Here is a 21,757-nt window from a genome sequence, read left to right on the forward strand (position 1 = left end):
ATTTTACTTAAAAGTAACCTTCAACCCAACGTCTTTTTTTCGGAGTTCAAAATGTTTTTGTTGCATGCAGAAATGTAATTTCGTTTTCTCTGCAGGAGTTCATCAATTTCATAAATGCAACACATTATAGTTTGTTTATACATAGCATAAAGGCAAAACAAAACGTTGTATGCAGTGTTATTTCATTTTAAATGTCAAACGGGTTTTGCGGCTCCCAGTGTTTTCTTTTCTGTGGGAAACTGGTCCAAGTGGCTCTTTCAGTGGTAAAGGTTGCTGACCCCTGCTCTAGAGAATTTAAGGTGTCATTTTGGGTTATGCTTCCCCCTGGAGCTTTGGAATATAGAGTTTTGTAAAACACCTCAAAAGCTTCTTGAATTTCACTTAGCTTATTTTTTTTATCATTTTCGTTCTTGGGTCCCTAATTCTATGAATTGTATTTTCTGCTATCTTTTTTTTCAGTTTCTACACCAGTATTTTCCCAGACTTTGATCCACTTTCATAATGTCTGGTTCAGAAACATTAAATTTTTCCTGATTTCTTGCGTAGCCAAACTATTAATTTCATTCCTAATTTTTTAAATTTCCTAATGCATCCTGTGCCAAATTCAATTTGTGTTTTTTCTCTAGTTCCTTCAGCCTATTTTGTAATTCCTCTAATGTTTTATTCCTTATTTTTTCTCTTATATGAAGATATCGATATAATTTTCCTTCTTAAGACAGCCTTCAGAGTATCCCATAAAATGGGAGGTTAAACCTCTCCATTATCATTAAATTCTAAGTAGAGACCAATTTCTTTTTTAATTTGTTCCTTAAAGTACGGATCATTGAGTAGACTTGAATTTAGTTTCCAAATAGTATTCTTTGGTTGTAGGTCAAAATCAACAAATAAATATATAGGTGCATGGTCACTTACATCTATTGTCCCAATTCCACAGGTGTTTTATTTTGTCTTTGTCTTTTTCAAATGTTATGAAATAGTCTATTCTTGTATATATAGAATGGGGAGCAGAATAATGAGTGTAATCCCTTCAGTCGGAGAAAAGGTCCTTCCATATATCAATTAAACCAACATCCTCAAAAAGTGTATTAACTTTCTTATGTAAGGATTTTGTTTCATAGGTTTTTCTATTGGAAGAGTCTAAGTTTGGCTGTAATTGTAAATTTAAGTCTCCCCCACATATCAGGAGACCTTCTGTTTCCGTTACCATAATATCAGTAATGTTCTGAAAGAAACCAATATCACTTCCCGGGGGTGCGTATATATTTAATAGAGTAACTGAATTTTCGTCTATATTCCCCCTTACCAGAATATATCTGCCCTCTTTATCTCCTATTTTGAATACTTTTTCAAAATTTAGCTTACTTGAGATAAGAATAGCAACCCCTCACCTATGTTCTGATTTATATGAGGAGAAAAACAAATTAGTGAAGCTCATTCTCTTTAGTTTTCTATGCTCATTATCACTTAAATGAGTTTCCTGTAAATATACTACATGGGCTTGTTCTTTTTTCATTTTGGATGTTCTGACTGCTGAACAGACCTGATGGAAATAGGGTGCAGAGTTAACCATTCTCCCCCCACCCCCCAAGAACTATGAACGATTGCTGTTGCTATGCTGCTACTGAGAGAGATGACACCCAGGCAAGAACATCTGCTGCAGATAAGAGGGAGAGAGAGAGACTGTTGATCTATTTTATTTTGACTCTTCCTGGATTATTTATCTTTCACTACAAGGACTTTACTTTGCTCGTTAACATTCCTCAGGAGACAGCAGGAGTGGCCTGATTTGATGGACACAGTCATTCAGAGTTGATGGATAGCTGAGACCCCTTTAGTAGGGATAAAAGACAGGTCCGGAGAGACACCCTTCAGACACACCAGTGGACACTGACTGAGTGTTGTGGACCCACAAGAAAGGTGGGGGCTTCGGAGACCGAATCAAGAGATCAGTCAAAAAAGCTCACAGTGTTACAGCAGGGCCGGTGGGGACTTGTGTGTGTGTGTCCACTCACGCCAGAGTGACAAGTCCACCACAGAAGAATGGTCTAGCTGAAGAACAGATGGGTCACAGCTGAATGACCACAACGATATGACGGAATAAGAAAGCAATAGGTTTGCCTGCTGCAGCTGTTACATCTCGCTCGCTCTCTCTCTCCAACGATTACAACACAACAACCATAACTACCTCAGCACGCATGAACTGAACTTTATACTTTTCTATGACAATTCATTTACCCCTAGACATTGATAGAGCTTGTTTATTATTGCTTATTATTATTCCTACACTTTAAAGTTTATTACTGCTAATTTGTTTTATATGTATATTTGTATTTTTGATACTGTATTGTGTAGTTTATTAATAAACATCTTTAGTTTTGGTACCACCCGACTCCAACGGATTCTTCTATCTTTGCTGGTCTGACACCCAGTTACGGGGTACGTAACATGGATAAAATTCTATTATGTTTGATTGGATTTAATAGCCCATTGACATTAAAAGAAATGAATTTTACTTTGTCCTTAGCCATCTGTATTTATCTGTCAATGTATCATTGAAATCAGCAGAATAAAACTTAATCGATCTACTCCCTGAACAAATAAGAACCAAGAAACACAAATAATAACAAAAATGGCAACGAACGTGTGATTCCAAGGCTGAGGTCTCTGGTAGATGACCCTGCGTTGAGCTAGAGGAAATGTCTAGCTATGGGGGACAACCCCTCCTACTTGTGAGCTGAAGGCCCCCATTGCAGTATTCATAAAAGTCAGTGAACAAATCCATTACACAGAAAAGATTTCCCTGTGTACTCCTCCTATATATACTCACACACACACATATATATACATATATGCATACATACACACACACCCATGCACATATATATATATATATTCTCATTTTGGTGGGGAAAAGGAGTAAGTGAGTGAATAAAGAATAACAACTAAGTAATATAAAATCCACATTATAATAAGTATTTCTCGAGATAGGTATATCACCGTGTACTTTTGCTTCCGTTTAGCTTCTCAACATTTTTAAAGTTAGTCAAACCTTATGGCTCTTCTGGAGGAGGGTGAGGGCTGTCTTTGGGAAACTCCCGGTCTCTCCCTGATATGCTTGTCTCCGCCTCCTGCCTTCTCGGTTCTCGCACTATTTCCCAAGCGGAGTGGAATAATTCCTCTGCCAGGCTTTCCCTTGGTTTGATCATGCCGACAGGCAACCCTCTGACATTCATGTCTGTAGTCACCTCTTCCACTGTCAGATACAGTTGGGTCCCATTTTGATAAAACACTCGAAGTTTAGCAGGGTACGGAGTTTGAAATCTAATCCTTTCTTGTTTTAATATTTGCTTTACTTCGGAGTATTCTTTATATTTCTGCAGGACCGCGGGGGGGGGGGGGGGGGGGATGGTAAGCTTGGTCGAAATATATTAATTTATTGTCTAAAAGCACCCTCTTTTTATCCCAGGCCCTTCGTAGAATCTCTGCCTTGGTACTGTATCGAAGGAATTTAATTATTATTGAGCGTGGCTTATCTGCTCTATCTTGGGTAGGCTACAGGAACAGCGCATGATGCACTCTCTCGATTTCCAGCTCCATAGTCGAGGGAAATTCCAGCGCGTCCTGCAGCAACTTTCCAACAAACTCTGTCATAGACAAGCCCTCCACTCCGGGAATGTTGTATATTCTGATATTTTTCTGCTGTGATCTTCCCTCCAGGTCAAGCAGTTTACCTTCTTGTTGATTTAGTATTTTTATTGTCTTACTTAGTATCCGCTCCACGTTTTGAACTCAATCTTCCACCTTTTCAATTCGAATCTCTGCCACCGCTATTTTTTGATTGATGTTGGTGAGCTCTGACTTAATATCATGTTACAAAGGATGAACAACTCTGATGGGCAGAAGGGTGCAGAGTTGCCCATGCCCCCCCCCCGCCCCCTTTTGGAGAATCGCAAACTGTTACTATTTCGATGCTGCTAACAAGAGAGTAAGACAGACAAAAGAAAACATGCCAGGACATCTGTTACTGATAACAGCCTGAGAGAGAGTTATGTTTATTTACCATGTTATGACTCCCGAAAGACTTATGGCTGCGGAGAGGGCTGTTAACGTGGTACCATCCTGCTCATTAAAATTCCTCAGTGGACAGCCAGAGTGGGCTGGTTTGATGGGTTGTCATTCAAACCTGATTTGACACTTTTATCGTGAGAGGGGATAAAAGTGAGGTCTGGGGTGACACCCCTCAGACGCACCAGTGAGCATCAGAAACCCACGAGAAAGTGTGGGGCATTGGGGACCGAACAGATCGGTCAATTTCACTCAGTACTTATAGCAAGGCCGGTGGGGGCTTGTGTGTGTGTCCACCCTTGCCTGGGTGATGAGTCCACCACGGAAGAACAGTCTAAAGGACAGAGGGGTCATACTTGAATGGCCACAAAAACACATCGATGGATCAAGATCATAAAAGGTTTGCAAGACAATAGCTGCCACTGTGATCGTCCTCTCTCCAATTACAACACATTGACCAACAACTACCTCAGCCTGTATGAACTGAACTTTATACTTTCCCATAATAATTCATTATCCCCTAGACGATTGAGCTTGTTTAATATACCCACACTATTGCTAACATGTATTATCTGTGTATTTGCATTGATATTGATTTGTCTATTTTACTAATAAACACTGTTGAAAATAGTACCACCAGACACTTCTATCTTTCTGGAACTCCCTTATTTCTCTCAAAATTTTGATATTTGCCACTTCGCCTAAACAAGGCCTAGCGTCCGCCTCACTAGCACATGGTTGGGTAGGAGAGCCGCTGGCTGCACTCTCGCTTTTTTTCCATTTTTTCCCCATTCTTGCCCCTTTTATCAGTTCAAACATTGTCGACAAATACTATATTTGATAGGTTAACGGGGCTTTAATACTCATTTTTCTGGAGGAGCTAGTGACTTCAGCTGCCATTCTCTACATTGACATCACTGGAACCGCCACATGCCTTCTTAACCACCTCATCAATCTTGCCCTTAAGTGTACTCTCTTTGCATTTGACCCCCCAAGGTGTAACACGTCACATTTGGCCAGGCTAAACTCCATCTGCCAGTTTTCAGCCCACATCTGCAACTGATCTATATCCCCATGTTCTTTGCCAGTCTTCTATGCTATCCACCTCAACAACCATCTGCAAGATTACTAACCTACCCATCTACATTTTCATCCAGATCATTTATATGTTACAAACAGCATTGATCCTATTACATATCTCTGTAACACCACTTATCAGAGTCCCTTCAACACTGTCTTCTATGGGCAAGCCATTTCTGAATCTAAACAGCCAATTCCTATGCAATTTAATCTTCAAACACCCTACTAAAACCAATGCAGACAACATCCACAGTTCTACCTTCACTCATAAAAACGCTATTAAGTTCGTAACATGATTGCCACACACAAAGCCATGCTGGCTCTCCCTGATCAGGCATGGTTTTGCAAATGCTCATAAATCCGATGCCCAAGAATTTTCTCCAGCAACTTCCTTACCACAGACATGAGGCTCACCTGTGTTTTCAGGTTTATTCCTGGTTCCTTTCTTGAATAATGGACATCAGCTACTTGTCAATCCTCCAGGACTTTGCCTGTGCTTAGAAGGCACAAAAATGTTGGTCAAGGTCCCAGCAATTTCTCAGATGGCAATTACCTTGGGTACATTCCATCAGGCCTTATCCACCTCAATGCTCTTTAAGACACCCAATACTAAACAAAATAACGGTGTGATGAATTAACCCATGCTGAGATATAAGCATACATTTCAGGACTCTGCTTCATATTTAAAAAAGACAGGACTCAGGCTGTCAGCCAAACTTTTATTTTCATACAGATCCAACACAACGTATCAATACATTTTAAAAGAAAGTGTTCGGTCTCTTGGTGGTAAAACGTGGCTTGTGCTGGCGACGCAGAATCCGGTGTGGGAGTGGGAACTTGATCTTGGAATCCTGTAAAGTAATTCAATTAATTAGAAAGAATTAGATTGCAAAATATTAATGTCTTGAACTTGTCTTGATTATGTCATGCTGTTTACCAGCATGTTTATCATAATGAATTCTCAAATGACATATAGAGATCAAAAGTAACAATAAAGCTCCGAAAGGTCTCATCCCAAAACACGGAATGTCTATTTCCCCCCCAGCATTCAGCATGTTGTATGTTGCTAACAAAGTAATACTAACAAAATAACTGGTTATGTGATTTTTGGACTGTAGTTTATATTGATCTTCAGTTTAATGTTTCTGTTGTCGATTGGCAGGTGGGAGATGTTACATTTTATGCGAAGGAGGGTTGGGGATTTGGGGTCTGATGTTTTTGGGTGTTTTTCTGTGTGGGCAATCTGTCAGTTTTGATGTTAATGTCGCTGTTCTTTTTCGTGAGGGAGCCATGGTTTTTCTGTATTTCATGGCTGTCTAGAGTAGTATCATGTATTGAAATGTAAACTTTGACAATAAAATGAGGGAACCAGAGGGGTGTGAGGAAAGGGATTTTAGAAACCAATGCCTTGTACACAAAGACACTGCTGATAACACACAAGCCAGAGATGGAGGCTGCCAGATATGTGGGAGCTTTAGAGGAGCATTGCCATTTTGAACTGACTTCTTCATCAGGACTGTTATTTTCCATAGATGCTGCATGACGTGCTGAGTCTCTCCAGCATTTTGTATGTTGCTGTGGATTTCCAGCATCTGCAGAAATCTTACTTTAAAATGGGAGGTGTGCTAGACCAGCAGCGAATACAATTAGCTGACTACGGGAGTACAGATAACATCAACAGCAGCTGGAAGAGAAGAGCTGCAAGGACCTAGAAAGAACTGCAAAGGTCCCCAGTGGATGAGGATTGAGGGGTGTATGATACACAAGGGGAAATTGTCAATAGTCAGGCTTGGCAATAGCACACTATGTGGTTGGAAGCTTATATACAGGAACAAATTTACCATGCCCAAGCAGACTTGCTTCCAAATCCCATTTTTCAGCTCTCGCATTTTGGTGCTTTCAGTCACTGCACATTGGCTTCATTTTACATGTGGTGGGGGTGTCTGCCCCACCACCTCTTCAGGCAGTAAGCTTTAGACCCCTATTACTTTTGCGGTCAAAGTATTTTCCTACAATGCTCCTAGCAAGAGACTTAAATGGATACTCCCAAGTGATTGAAGCCCCTTTGTCCAACATGACAAGTTGAAATGGAGCTGCTGAGTAGAGGATGGAGTTTCCAACAGGCATCCAAGACAATGGTCCCTGGTTCTCCAGCACTTCAATGGAGTGAATTTCTGCTCAGTACTGAGTGCAGAGACAGCAGAGATCAGAATCACTTTATGCCAGTATGTGAAACACACCACAGTTGATTGTGGTTCAGTGCCAAGCATAAAACACAGGGCAATACCATAACAGACACAGTAGCAACCAACGATTTACAAGCCAATAGTGCAGTCATGAGCAATCAACATTTAGCAGAAAGGTCACATGCCATAAACATCAATAATCAAACTTAATAAATGTGAACATAGGCATTCGTTAGTCTGAGATCATGAATTTGCCCCTTGGGAAGTTTCCAGGGCACAAGCCTGGGCAAGGTTGTACGGGAGACGGCAGTTGCCTATACTGCAAGTCTCCCCTCTCCACGTCACCGATGTTGTCCAAGGGAAGGGGAAGGGCAAGGGCCGATACAGCTTGGCACCAGTGTCATCGCAGAGCAATGTGTGGTTAAGTGCCTTGCTCAAGGGAAAACCAGCTGCCTTAGCTGAGGTTCAAACTAGCAACCTTCAGATCACTAAACCAACACCTTAACCACGCGCCACACAACGAACATATGAACAGGAACAAACAAGGTGAGCAGGAAAGATCATTTAAGATGCTACGTCAGGTGCCAGTGTAGATGTGGAAACTGGTGCATTTTCAGGTATTTTTGATTGACACTGTAATGATAAGGAGGAAGCTCAGAGGATTTATATTAGAGATATGACTCAGAACATTCACTACTCACGTGGAACTGCTTGACAGCAGGACGGCGACACTTGCTTGATGGAATCTCCTCCACCCTCATGATTTGAATGGAGTGAGCACGAGCACGATGGCGAGCTCCCATGTCCCGGTCTACAAGGGATGAGCAGAATGGAATCTTCAACAAATAATTAAACCACAAGTATTTACAATGCAGCCCTGAGGTGGTGGAGCAGCTCCAGTGAACAAAGTTCGTTCCTGACCTCAGGCATCATGCGTGGAGAATGCATGTGACTGATGTGTAAGGTAGGGAAATAAACCGGTCACTATAAAGTGCCCTAATGCATAAATGGCTGGCAGATCTGGAACGATTGATGGGAACAGATTACAGGAAAATTAGTAGAACAGGATTGCTTTGTGCTGACAAACTTGATGCATTCAAATAGCCTCCAAAATCATGTGAAATGGAAAATACACAGGAGACAATTATTTTATTGTCAAATTGGGTTTTTAGAACTGATCATATAGGTCCTTCAGTCCACAATGTTGTATGAACTCTTTAATTCATTCCAAGATCAATCTGATCCTTCCTCCTACATTACCCTCTCTGGCACAACGCCTACCACCCATGTAAAGCACCTACACCTGACATCCCTGGTGATTTTCATCCCAACACCATACAGATCTTTGTATTAGTCTTCAGTGCTTACCTGAATTAAATCAGTTATCTGTCACTTCGATCAAAAACCCACATAATTTCTAGAGCACAAAGTGACTTAGTACACCCACTAACTGCACATCAACATCCATGTCTCTCTGTACTTCAAATTTAACCCTCTTAACTTTGCAGTAAGGTTTATAATCTCCAGTCACTAGAAATAACCTAGCACCTAGCTGAACCGTGATGGTAACTGACTTGAATTTTCCCAAAGGCCTTATCTTCTAAAAGCAACACATTCCAACAAACTGCACTTGGTTTCAGCACCAAATATTGACTATTTCCCAAACTTACTGTGTATGTTATGGATGTCTGAAAGCTGTGCAATTACATTTAAATTGATCATTATACTTGACAATACACTGTTGAATTCGCAGGCCCAAACACTTCGATATTTAAAATAAAGCACCAGGACAATTTGTGGAAGTACTTTCAAAGTTTGTGTTGAATGTGCATGTTCCCCTGTGACTCCACAGCTTTCCCCGGGCCCTTCCACACCCCAAATGGCTGCCAGGTTAACTGGCCACCGTAAAATGTCCCAGGTGTGCAGGTGAGAGGTAGAATCTGAAGGGTGTTGGAGAGAATAAACCTTTGGAATTAGTGTGAAACAGGGAGTCGATGGCTTTCAGGACATTGGAGAACATGCTAATAGTGGTGGAAGCCAGGACTGAACTTGAGTCAGTGGAGTTGGCAGGCAGCAGCTCAACTAGCTGCACTTCTCACATTAGTAAGAAAGCTACTCACAGCACAGGGTGACAGCACCAGCAGTGGTCAGGTCTCTGTACTCCCTGTACATGTTATGAGTTCCACTACGGGAGTCATAGCGCAGCCAAATTCCAAAATTCTTCACTTTTGCTGGTGACTTCTCATATACCTGCAAAAATTAAAGTTATCAGCTTTCAACTAAACAAACGAAATTCCTCTTCCCAGAACACGTTTAATCAGGAAAAGGTACCTGCAGATATTTTCCCCATTTTGGACCAGTAATTGTTTGGGTGTCAACAATTCCATATAATTCTAAGAAAAAAATAGGAGTAGGAGTAGGCCATTTGGTCCATGACTATCTATTTGCCTTTTCCCATTAAACTTGCTATGCAAAAGTCATTATTTAGCCACGGTTTAGTACTTTTGAACTAACATGCACAGTTGAAACCCTGTTTGGAAACGAGGGTGGGACTGTACAGATGAATTCATACACATACAGGATTAATATTTGAGGCCCAAGACCCTTCGCCGGGACTGGGAAAGCACAAAAACAGTTATATGTTGCACAGAGGGTGGGAGTGGTAGAGGGAATCTTGCGATAGATTGAGATAAGCAATAAAGGAACCAGAAAGGGTATGCCCTGCAGAGCCGGCAGCATTCGTAGAAAAATATGGAGTAGACGTGTGGTCATGATTTCACATGTCACATTTGTAAGTCTTACTATCTTAAAAGTATTTAAAAACCATTAAAAACAAATCACATTTCTTGAACAATACCAATCTCGAGCCTTGAAACCCTTGCAGAGAATGTAAGCAAATTAAGAATAATCTGGAATATTAAGTCTGCGGCTAATAATTTTACACGCAGACACAAATAGTACAGAATAAATGCCAAAATGCTGAAAATCCAGCCATGAATACACAAGCAGTTTCATTGAACAATAGAGCTGAGAGACATACCTTAAAATTCAAATCACACTGTTTATAACACAATCTAGTATTCTACAAGTCAATAAAAAGATGCACAAATATCAGTTCTGAACAGTAAGTGATTTTGGACACCTCCACTGACTGTATCCTGATTGTTGGAACATATTTTATCTTGCATCGACAAATCATGTAGTACTTTTAATTTCACTTTTAGAAACATGATAAAGTTTCAAAAAGGCGACAAAGTTCATTTCATTTCTGCACACCTAAAGAAAGACACTAGACGATTAAGCAGAATGCCTTTTGGGTTGGTGTGCAAAACCAGAACACAACAGTGCTTTCCATGCTTAGTCTGTGAACAGGTGGTAAGGTAGTGTAGCACTTAGAGCAAATGGCAAAGGCTACTGATCGATGTTCAGTTCCCGCCGCTGCCTGCACGTTCTCCAGCGTTTTCATTGTGTGCTCTAGTTTTCTGCTACATTTTGAAGACATACCGTTAGGATAAGTTGAGAGCACGCTATGTTGGCGCTGCAAGCATGACACTTGTGGGCTACCCCAATAACAATCCTTGTTGATTCAATGTATTGAACTTTGGGTTTCAATGTAGATATGACAAATAAAACTGATCTTTTGATCTGTTTGGGAGGATGAAGTTTTTAGATTTTTGGATAGTAAAGGTACAGAGGGATAAAGTGCAAATGGACTTCATCAATTCCTTCAGGATACAGTCCAGGGCCAAACAATTTTCTGCTACATCCACTTACATGGGTGAGATTTGGTGCTGCTCCCAACAAACTGCACCACCATTACAGTCCAGCAAGTCAAACAGCAAAGACTACACTGGTACATCTAGACATGTTTACCTGGCCACAATAGACAATTTCCCCAGCGGACTTCTTCAGTTTCTTCATCAATGAAATGAAGTACCAGAATCGAGACTTGGCGACAATATGATTTGGAGCGAAGATCCGCATTCGATAGAGAGGAGGGTTGGCATCTTTAGGCGAGGGCAGGCGTCGCCCAATCACCTTGTATTCTTTAAGCTGAAAAGTTTGCAATATGTTATTATGTCTACATCATACAACACAAAACCAAAAAGTTAAATTTCATTTTATGGAGCATTACATTTTCAAAAAGGGATACAGTACAATTCATTTTCGAACACATTAAGTCATTAAATGGTAAAACAATACTCTTCAGCTTGCACTGAAAATTAGGGTCACTTGCAGGAGTCTGCAGAGAGTGGTGTGGACGGCGTAGAGCACAGGTGTCAAACTCAAGGCCCACGAGATCATTTTAGATAGATCTATTATTTTAATTATGAATGGCCCGGCGATATGAAGCCTATGATTGTAAGTTAATACCAATCATAAAAATAATGCTTGCTCAGCAGTCTTCTTCATAAGAAATGGAATTTGTGAAGTGAAACACTTTGTAGTTATAGCAGAAACTGAGACACATGAGAACAGGCTGAAAAAAACGGAGGCAATGAAAGCTGCCCGACTGACCAGGCCCGCATGAAGCTGCATTTTGCCCAATCTGGCGCGTGACCTAAAATGAGTTTGACATCTCTGGCGTAGAGCATCTGTAGTCATAGTTCCCATGATTCAGGACATTTAGAAAGACAGGTGTGTAAAAAGGGCCCGTAGGATCACTGGGGACCCACATCACCCCAACCACAATCTATTCCAGCTGCTACCATCTGGGAAGCGGTATTGTAGCCAAGACCAACAGGCTCCAGGACTTCTTCCACCAGGCCATCAGACGAATGAACTCACGCTGATTTGGTGTACACTATATTACATTGACTGTTCTATATATTATAATTATTAATTACTGGTTGCATATTGCATATTTAAATGTAGACTAAAAGATTTTTACTCCTCTTGTATGTGGATGTAAGAAATAAAGTCAATTCAATTCACAAAGACCATCAGTTGTGTTCACTGACTGAAGTACAGTATCTTCATTACAAATTTGTCATACAATTCCATTACCTGCTGTGTAACACAATGAAACACTGGAAATGTTAGGAAATATAAGTTGTTTCAGATCAATAATCATTCTATTAAATCTAACCAATTACACTTTTCTACAGAGAAAGGAATACAGTGGTGTTGTGAATGTTGACCTGCAAACCTGAGGTGGGATTACTAAAACCGTTAAGGAGAATTAAATCAAAGGTTATCCAGCTGCTCTGTTATTTGATATACAAACTTAAATGGGAACATATGAATCTACAGCACACAGGCCCTTTGGCCCACAATGCTGTGCCGACCATGTAACCTCTAGGAACTGCTAAGAATTACCCTACCACATAGCCCTCAATTTTTCTAAGCTCCATGTAGCTTAAGAGACCCTACTGTAAACACCTCTACCACCTTCATTGTCGGTGAATTCCATGCACCCACCACTCTGTGTGAAAAAAACCCAACATCCCCTCTGTACCTACTTCCAAGCACCTTAACTCAGACCTGGGGAAAAAAATCTTGATCAATGGCTCTCATAATCTTATGCACCTCTGTCAGGTCACCTCTCATATTCCGCCGCTCCAAGGAGAAAAAACCAAGTTCACTCAACCTATTCTCATAAAGCATGCTCCCCAATCCAAGCAAAATCCTCAAACCTTTTCTGCACTCTCAATGGTATCCACATATTTTCTGCAGTGAATTGACCAGAACTGGGGTCTGACCAAGGTCTTATACAGCTGCAACATTAACTCACGTCTCTATATGCCTCAACACTGTCAACCTGCACAGCAGCCTTGAATGTCCTATGGACAGGGACCCCAAGATCTCTGATCCTCCACACTTCCGAGTATCTTACCTTTAATACTACTCCCTGCCTTCAAATTTGACCTACTGAAAGGAACCACTTCACACTTACTTGGGTTGAACTCCATCTGCCACTTCTCAGCCCAGTTCTGCATCCTACCGATGTCCCTCTGTAACCCTCGACAACCCTCCAGACTACCCACAACCTTTGTGTCATCAGCAATGTTTTAGCATTTGACCCATTGAATAATATTATGGGGTGACTCAGCTCCACCTGCCTGCCTTTGCCCCATAATTCTCCTGCTATGCAAGTCAGTACTTATTATTTTATTACTTACCTGTTAAAATGCTCAGTAAAAAAAACACTTGGGGGACTGGACAAATACAATCAACCATAAAAACTGAAAACACTTGAAGCACCTAACAGGCCATGGACTGCAGCGGATCCAGATTTGGTCTCTATGCCCATACTCAACTTCCTTGTGACTCTCCCTTACCCAGGACATGCTCCCTTCTCATTGAGGTACAGGAGCCTAAAAGCATACAATCGTTTTGGAACAATTCCCCCCCCCCCCCCCAAACCACCTCAGTTGTATTTCTGAATGGACAATGAAATCACCCATCTTTCTTTTTTTTTGCACTATTTATTTAATTATAAGCACATATATATTTTCTTATTGTAATTTACAAGATCCTTTGCTCCTGCCAGATTTAGAAGCTCAATCTCAGAATCAGGTTTATCATCACTGGCATTTATCATGAATTTTTGTCAACTTAGCAGCAACAGTTCAACGCAATAAACAATATAGAAAACAATTACAGTATACATAAAGTTGATTAAAATTGTGCAAAAACAGAAACAAAAAAAAAGTGAGTAGTGTCCAAGGATTCAATGTCCATTTAGGAATCAGATGGCAGAGGGGAAGAAACTGTTCCTGAATCACTGAGTGTGCGCCTTCAGGCTTCTGTATCTCCTACCTGATGGTAACAGTGAGAAAAGGGCATGTCCTGAGTGATGGAGGCCCTTAATAAAGGACATCACCTTTCTGAGGCACCACTCCTTGAAGTGGTCTTGGATACCACAGATGGAACTGACTAATTTTACAATTTTACAAATGGCACTGGGGGTCCTTAACAATGGTCACTGACTTTCTGAGACACCGCTCCCTGGAGATGTCCTGGGTACCCTAGCTATGTGTATGTTGTTATGACCATTACACAATACTGTATAATAAAAAACAGAATTGTTGATGTTCTAATCTATACTGTTTTGGCCTTTGCACCACATTTGTCTAATCACCACTGCATTCTCTGCAAACGTGACATCGTTTCTCCTCATAATCTCCCTCTTCATTACGTTCCAGTCTTTAGTCAAAAAAAGCCTTTTAACTTCCACCTGATATTCCAGCTTCAGACGTTACTGACTTGAACCCACCCATCACCTGCCGGCTCCAAACCTCCCCTCCACATTTTATACCAGCCAAGGTCAGGTAAAATGGTCCCAATCCAAGATGTCGCGTTACCGCTAATTCCTCCATTGTACTCCACTAGTGTCTGCTTTGCTTTTCTTGAACTAACTCGGTGTAGGTGCGATTTGCGCATGGACAACACAGCAGGTAAACCTCTTTGTACCTGACAACAGCAAACCAAAACCAAAGGCTCCACAAACAGAGCGGGTCAGGGACACGGCTGTTAAAATACATTGCTGGATCTTGTGCACGAAAAGGCCGCCAACTAGATGTCAGAGGCCGAAAGGAAGGGTTCTGGGACGTGCTGAAGGACGGGCGGTGAAGGCTCCGCTTGCTCCCTTTGATGCCGGCGGAGGGAGATGCGGCCCCCCGGGTAAGGCAGCACATGGCTGCAGGCCTCGCCCGCCATCTCCCTCCACCAAACCCCCGGGTCGCTAAACCCCACCAGATGCACAAAAAGCCAGGTCAGGTATCCTTCGCACAGCTTCACGCCGGCCCACAACCCTGCCCCGGCGGTACCGGGGGCCCCCGACCCAAACCCGCCGCCGCTCAACCTACGGTGCCCGAAGCCTTCATGTCGCCTCTCGGCCGCCTGCCGCCAAAAAGAGGAAGTTACGTCACTGCCAACGCCGGTCTCAACCTTCCCTTCCGGAAATGACGACACGAGGCGCTTGCGAGCTAGCTGCTAGCCTATTGGCTGAAACTTCCAAAAGACTGCACAGATTTCAGATCGGAGAACCATATTTGCAGAAGTGGGGACGTTCACGTTAACACTTTCATTTTTATTGTCAGGGTGTGAACTCAGTAGCTAACAACTTTTATTGATTTAATACCAAACTGAAAAACGTCATGACGAGTTGAGCCAATGGGGTGCAAGCTCTTATCCAGCGTGTCACCGGTTGAGGGAGAGTCCTGAGTTACTTTCACTAAACAGCTCCGCGTAATCGTTATTAATTCCTGCGTAAGACAGATGACCCGCGTAGACTGAAAATCAAGTATAAATATGTATTCAGGTGTGTCTATTCATTCTTCTCTCACTCAATGGGTTTGAACGGATTCAGTTCCGGAGGTCGTGACCCGCCCTCCCGGTGTGTCCGGGCGACTTCCGGCCGAGTTTCCACGCGAGGCGCCTGGGAATGAGGGAAGGTAAATTTGGGGTTGGGAGGTAGGAAGGAGGGGGTTTGGGTCTGAGGGAAGAGCGGTGTGGAAAGCTGGAGGGAGACTGGAGAACTGCTGGTGTTAGGGTGGGCCTTCAATGGGAAGGGGTAATGAGGGGGAACGAAGAAGTAGAGGCAGTGGAGGTCCGAGGCCAACCCTCCGCTCGGTGGGAGCAAGGCTGGGCCCCTGAACGAGTACTCAACACAAAACTCTTGGCTTCTTAACCAGCTCTCCCCCTCCCACAGCGTTATTCAAACCCCAGCGGCGTCCATACTCCATCCTCAATACCAGACCCTGCTCTCTCTCCCCTCCCCCTTGCCTCCCTCACGTCTGGCTTCTGATTAGGATCAAAGTCGGGTTTGTTATCAGTGATATACGTCGAGAAATTTGTAGTTCTGTGCAGCAGAATGCATAATGATAATGCAAATAGAGAAAACGAGGAATATTGAGGTAGTGTTATGGGTCATGGACCGTTCAGAAATACGTTGGTGGAGGGAAAGAAGCTGTGCTCCTGTACCTCCTTCCTGATAGTAGTAATGAGAAGAGGGCACGTCTGGATGGTGAGATTCTTTAATGATGGGTGCTGCCTCCTCAAGACACCACCTTTTGAAGATGTCCTTAATAGTGGCAGGATCCTCCCTCTGCTATTCACCCCTACACCCTTAACCCAAGCCTCTGTTCAATTATCCACTTCCTTTCTCTTCCTCCCCCACCCACCCAGCTCAGCCCTGCCCCTGCCTAACAACCACATCCTTCCCCGTGTCTGGTCTCCCTCCTCAATAAAACCCTCTCCCCCAGCTTGGTTCCTGTTCAATTTCTTTCTTCCTTCTTGCCCAGTCCGGCCCTTTATACACCCAGCTAGACCCCTGTTCAATTAGCCCTCCATCCTACTCACAGCATCCCACACAAAATGTTGGAGGAGCTCAGCAGGCCAGGCAGCATCTGTAGAAAAGTAGGGAAGTAGTCAAGGTTTCAGGTGGATAGGTGAAACTGGGGGAGGAGTGAAGTAAAGAGCTGGGAAGTTAATTGGTGAAAGAGATAAAGGACTGGAGAAAGGGGAATCTGATAGGAGAGGACAAGACTGGAAGAAGGGGAGGAGCACTAGAAGGTGGTGATGGGTAGGTAAGCAGATAGGGTGAGATAGGAGAACAGGGAGTGGTGAAGTGGGGGTGCAATTAACGGAGGTTGGAGAGATTGGTGTTCATGCCGTCAGGTTGGGCGCTACCCAGATGGAATATAAGATGTTGCTCCTCCAACTTCATTGTGACCTCATCACAGCAGTAGAAGAGGCCGTGGACTGACATGTCAGAATGGAAAGTAGAATTTTAAATGGGTGGCCACTGGGAGGTCCCACTTCTTGTGGCAGATGAAGCAGTGCCCTAATCTATGTTGGGTCTCGTGGATATACAGGAGGCCACACCAGGAGTACGGGATACAGTTGATGACCCCCAACAGACTCACAGGTGAAGTGTTGCCTCACCTGGAAGGAGCACCCCTCGTTTCATCAGCCTACAATATCTTACTTGGCTTTGGGAGGCATGGGGGTTTTTCCTGCCTCTTCATGGAAATTTGCTTGTAATTTGCTGTATGCAAATACCTTAGAGCTTCCTCTCTCAATATCATCTGTTGTATGTATGCTCCTGTACAATAGCATTATGTTCACAAAGCCTGTTTTGAAGTCCTGAGAAGAACTGGTATTGGAAACACGAGTTGAAATTCTGTAATGTTGCATTTTAATTCATTTAAGGATCAACCCTATTCATCATTTACATTTCCATGTGTTAGGAATTTGCTGTGGCATGTTGTCATGACAGGCAACAAAAGAACAGTATTTAACAATTCCTGAGAATAAAGAATTATATAAACTTAAACTTGGAGGTCACAGGTTAATTAAACAAATGAGGAATTAAAAAGCTAATAACAGGAATGAAGTTTATCATATCATCAGAAAAGCCCCACTAATCCTCTTTCAGAAACAACTCAGTCACCCTCCTCTGAAGCAGTTCCAGTTCCACAAGCTTCCCAGTTCTAGGGCAATACACGCTGATCTTGTGATGTACAGATATATAGAAAGGTGCTGGAGAAAGGCCAGCAGTGTCATGAAGGAGCCCACCCACCCTGCTCATGTTTGCCCCACTCCCGTCAGGGAGGAGACTACGTAATATCCAATCCATCAGGTTGGTTCACTCCTCTACTTATTAAACCACCAGCCACCACTACTTTGTCATTTCCTGTCAGTCACCTTGTGTACAGACTCTCCTGAACCTAGCATCACTTTATGTACATACACCCAGTTGACGAATATAAGCTAGTCTTGTGTAGTTATTGTGTTTTTTTTTAATGTTGTATCTAATCTGGAGTGACAATCATTTCGTTTTTTAAACTGTACTGAATAGTGATAATAGTTTTAATTTTGATGCCCACAGCCTGTATTTAAAACAAAAGGGAGAGGGGGTAGGTCTTTAGCTTGCACGGGTTACTTAATGTGTGAAATGTGTATTCCTAATGACAAAACACTTTTTTTTCTGTTTTCCTTTACTTGGTAGGGAGTGTTTGATTTTAAGGTTGCTATCTCTTTACTCAAGTAAACAGCGAAGGAGTAGTTGACTCAGGACGTGGAGATGTTGCATCAACCAGTGCAGCATCAGCATCGTAGCTGGCAAGGCCACCAGTACTGAATACACTCTGAGATGGTGACAGAATGGCTCTTGTCTTGCATCATTGCTCAATTCCACTGCATTTCTGGGCAGATAAATGTTAGTCAGTTTGTTTGTGCTGAATTTAATGCCGCTGTAGGTGAACCCATTCTCTATGTTGTTGCTCTTTGCCAGATGCTTATGGACTGTAAATGGGAAGTGAGCAAACCCTCTGTGAAGAATAGGTAATCAGCACAATGGATGAACAGGCTCTTCTGGGCTTGAGCCCAAATGCAGATGCCACTTTCAGACAGAGGGTGAGTGAAAAATCTGCTCAATTAACTGTTTTGTTTTGCACAGATAAACTTAATATTTAGTCTATCAGTGCAGGTTAAAAATGTTCATTTAGCTGAATGTAAATTTAGAATGTTACCATCAAAAATTGATGTACAAAACATGCCTCTAGATGTTAAAATGTTAATGAAATATGTTTAGTAAACATGCCTATGCTGATTTTAAACATTTATGAAAACTTGGGTTCTGCAAAGTTTGAAGTCTGTTCTGTCAAAATGCCATGTTCGTGCTTTATGGAGAGGCACTAATTGAATTAGGGTATTATTTCTCCTCCGTGGACTGACCAGGAAATAGACAGGCTTTTTATTTCCCTGATTCAGAAGATGTTTTCAGTTAAATGTTGCTGGGCTAATACTGTGGTGAAACTGGCTCGTTTGCATGATTTCCTGTGCCCTGGCCAAGCATTAGGAAATATGTTGCATCACAGGCAGGAAGAAAATGCGAATGAAAATCCACACAGCAGGATTCCATCCCTCTATCTATCTATACCTTGGCATTCTTGCTGAATTTCTACATGCTGTCTTTCTTGTCAAAAGACATTGCTATTCATTGCAATATCTGTCAACCTGACCTATACACGATGTTTGTTCATTTTACCTGTAGTTGTGCATGCTTTGACCCCAGACTGGAAAGTCCATGTCTATAGCTTAGTAACTCTATGGTTGAATAAACCTACATTAGACTCTGGCTAAGAAAGGCCTTGATTTTGAATTCTTTCCATAACACCCTTTCCCATCACTGCAATATATGGTTGGGTTGAGTTGTTCTCTGATCTTGGCAATTTACTTGCAAACGTTTAGTCACCATGTGAGGAGACATCATCAGTGCACAGTTAATTTGTGGTGTGCTTAGCCTTTATATGCTTATCAACCAGCTGATTGGTTGTCATACTTATCAATCATTATGGTTAAGTATATTAAGACCAAGCATTTAGAGGACACAGTGCATTGACAGTGTTTCCTCGTATGGTGGCAAAACATTTGTAAGTAAATTGCCAAAGTCGGAGAACAGCTCTACGCAACCATCAACCACCTGAGATACATGTTTTGCAAATTATTTCCATTGCAATTTACTGCAGCTTTATCACTGCATTACCCAGCTCTTGTCTTGAGCATTTCTGTATTTAATTCTTTTCATTGATGAGAGTGCCTTTCAATACCAAGACCTGAAAGTTTGCAAATTAGAATCGATTCCATTAACACATTGAATTGTACAGCAAAGAGAGACAGACGTTATGTTGTATATACTGGCTCTCTTAATAAGTCTGATTCATCCCTCTCTAGTATCTCTGCTATGGAAATTATTTTCTTTTAAGTATTTATCTAATTCCATTTTAAACGTCACATTTGGATCTGCCTACACTCATTTTCATCTTGTGTTCCCTTGGATCTCTTGCCAGTTGTAACAGATTGTGTCCTGATGTCATTCCATTCAGTCAAGAGGGAGTGGGAGAGATTATAAAGGGATTAGTGCAATGTGTATGTGTCACATACGCATTGAAACATAAAGTGAAATGTGTCATTTGCATCGAATCAAATCAGTGAGAATGTGGTGCCAGGCTTCTGCCACCAAGAAAGCATACCCACAATGTACTAACCCTAATGTGTACGTCGTTAGAATGTGGGAGGAAAACAGTACCCGGAGGAAGCCCACGTGGTCATAGGGAGAACGCATAAACTAATTATAGACAGTGGCAGGATTTGAACCCCAATCTTATAGCTGGTGCTAAAGGAGTGCTATGCACTGTGCTGCCCCTGCCCCTGCTGTTACTGATTTTTGTCCCTAGGGAGAGCCACAGTAGTTTTTCTAAGTCTGTCTGCCTAACATAATCCTTTGTCAGGAATTGTTCTGGCAAGTTCTTCTGTCCCCCTTACAATGTGCTCATTTCCTAGAGTGTGCTGCTCAGTACTGGTATAGTACTGTTCTGGATATAAACTAGTGTTTCATTTGTAAGTTTTTAAATTTGGGTGCTGTGCCCAGGGACCCACATGCTTTATGCTTGAAGCAGTTTATGCACCAGTTCTGCAAGTGTATGCTTGTTGGTTGATCCTTCTGTAGTCACTTGTGTTTTGAATTGAGAACTGTGGCATATAAGGAAATAGTGCAGATGCTGGCAAGATCTGTAACTGGCACAGAATAAGCTTGTTATTTATTTAGTTGGAAATACATCATGGTACCAGGTCCTTCCACCCAATGAGCCTAGTTGCACTTGTGACCTATTAACCTACTAACCTGAGTGAATCTGCAGGTGCTGGAAATAAATAAAAAACACAAAATGCTGGCAGAACTCAGCAGGCCAGACAGCAGCTATGGGGGGAGGTAGTGACAAAGTGACAGTTTCAAAGGTGGTCCCCCCGATTACCATGTCACGAGGATGGGATTTGAACCCATGAGTGCAGAGCACAATGGATTAGTAGTCCATCGCTTTAACCTCTCGGTCACCTCTTGTCACCACCTCCTCCCATAGATGCTGTCAGGCCTGCTGAGTTCTGCCAGCATTTTCTGTTTTTAACCTACTTTTAACCTGTTTGCTTTTGGAATATGGGAGGAAACCAGAGGAAAGCCACTCAGTCACGGAGAGAACATATAAACTTTACATGCATTTTGTTTATGATCTATTCTTTAGGCACTGGCATATTTTGAACAGTTAAAGGTTTCCCATGACGCATGGCAGGTGTGTGCTGAAGCTTTAGCACAGGGAATATACAGGTAGGTAGAGTACTTCTACTTGGTCTGTTTTACAGATACTTTTGTAGACTTTCTGCTTAAAAATGTGTTCAAGGCAAATGAGGAAAATAGCATTGAGCTGGAGAGGTGGTTGAGATTTTAGAATTAGTGAAAGTTAAAAGAGGGTGAGAAAAGACCAAATTCAAATGTTTTTTCTTGTCCTCAGTGATGACCACGTGAAGTTCTTTTGTATTCAAGTACTGGAACATCAAATTAAATTCAGGTAAGAGACGCTACTCACAATATTTTACTTGTATTCTAAATTTGTTGTTGAATTCAGAATCCGATTTATTAGCAG

At 42.1% G+C, this 21,757-nt stretch overlaps 2 protein-coding genes and 1 non-coding gene across 4 annotated transcripts in view; 1 reads left to right on the forward strand and 2 right to left on the reverse strand.

Annotated features, from left to right (window-relative positions):
• Positions 1 to 5,850: 5,850 nt before the first annotated feature.
• Positions 5,851 to 15,291, reverse strand: rpl18a (ribosomal protein L18a). Its single transcript, XM_059977584.1, has 5 exons — positions 15,143 to 15,291; positions 11,205 to 11,384; positions 9,452 to 9,581; positions 8,033 to 8,142; positions 5,851 to 5,996 (listed from the first exon to the last, which is right to left on the reverse strand). Exons 1-5 carry the CDS (start codon positions 15,158 to 15,160, stop codon positions 5,904 to 5,906), a joined length of 531 nt encoding a protein of 176 aa, XP_059833567.1. The 5' UTR covers positions 15,161 to 15,291; the 3' UTR covers positions 5,851 to 5,903.
• On the reverse strand, positions 10,527 to 10,661 carry LOC132398755 (small nucleolar RNA SNORA68). The gene has a single exon (XR_009513784.1). It is a non-coding gene; the product is annotated as a small nucleolar RNA SNORA68 (small nucleolar RNA).
• A 105-nt stretch (positions 15,292 to 15,396) lies between the features above and the next one.
• xpot (exportin, tRNA (nuclear export receptor for tRNAs)) overlaps positions 15,397 to 21,757 on the forward strand; it is an 88,165-nt gene continuing 81,804 nt past the window's right edge. Inside the window, exons 1-4 of one of the 2 annotated variants that reach the window (XM_059977583.1) lie at positions 15,397 to 15,597; positions 18,574 to 18,695; positions 21,359 to 21,441; positions 21,626 to 21,682. In XM_059977583.1, the coding sequence (XP_059833566.1) occupies positions 18,636 to 18,695; positions 21,359 to 21,441; positions 21,626 to 21,682 (200 nt within the window). In that variant the 5' untranslated portion in view covers positions 15,397 to 15,597; positions 18,574 to 18,635. Of the gene's footprint in view, positions 15,598 to 15,660; positions 15,731 to 18,573; positions 18,696 to 21,358; positions 21,442 to 21,625; positions 21,683 to 21,757 lie in introns of those variants that run through there. The other variant, XM_059977581.1, reaches the window with a different exon arrangement.

This window comes from Hypanus sabinus, chromosome 8, assembly GCF_030144855.1.
Source record: "Hypanus sabinus isolate sHypSab1 chromosome 8, sHypSab1.hap1, whole genome shotgun sequence".
Classification (NCBI taxonomy): Eukaryota; Metazoa; Chordata; class Chondrichthyes; order Myliobatiformes; family Dasyatidae; genus Hypanus; species Hypanus sabinus.

Coding starts and splice junctions, on each gene's coding strand:
- rpl18a (XM_059977584.1), bottom strand. Junction 8,143..9,451: donor TGGTGCTGTCACCCTGTGCT/GTGAGTAGCTTT, acceptor CATCCCTTGTAG/ACCGGGACATGGGAGCTCGC. Junction 5,997..8,032: donor CTGCTGTCAAGCAGTTCCAC/GTGAGTAGTGAA, acceptor ATTACTTTACAG/GATTCCAAGATCAAGTTCCC.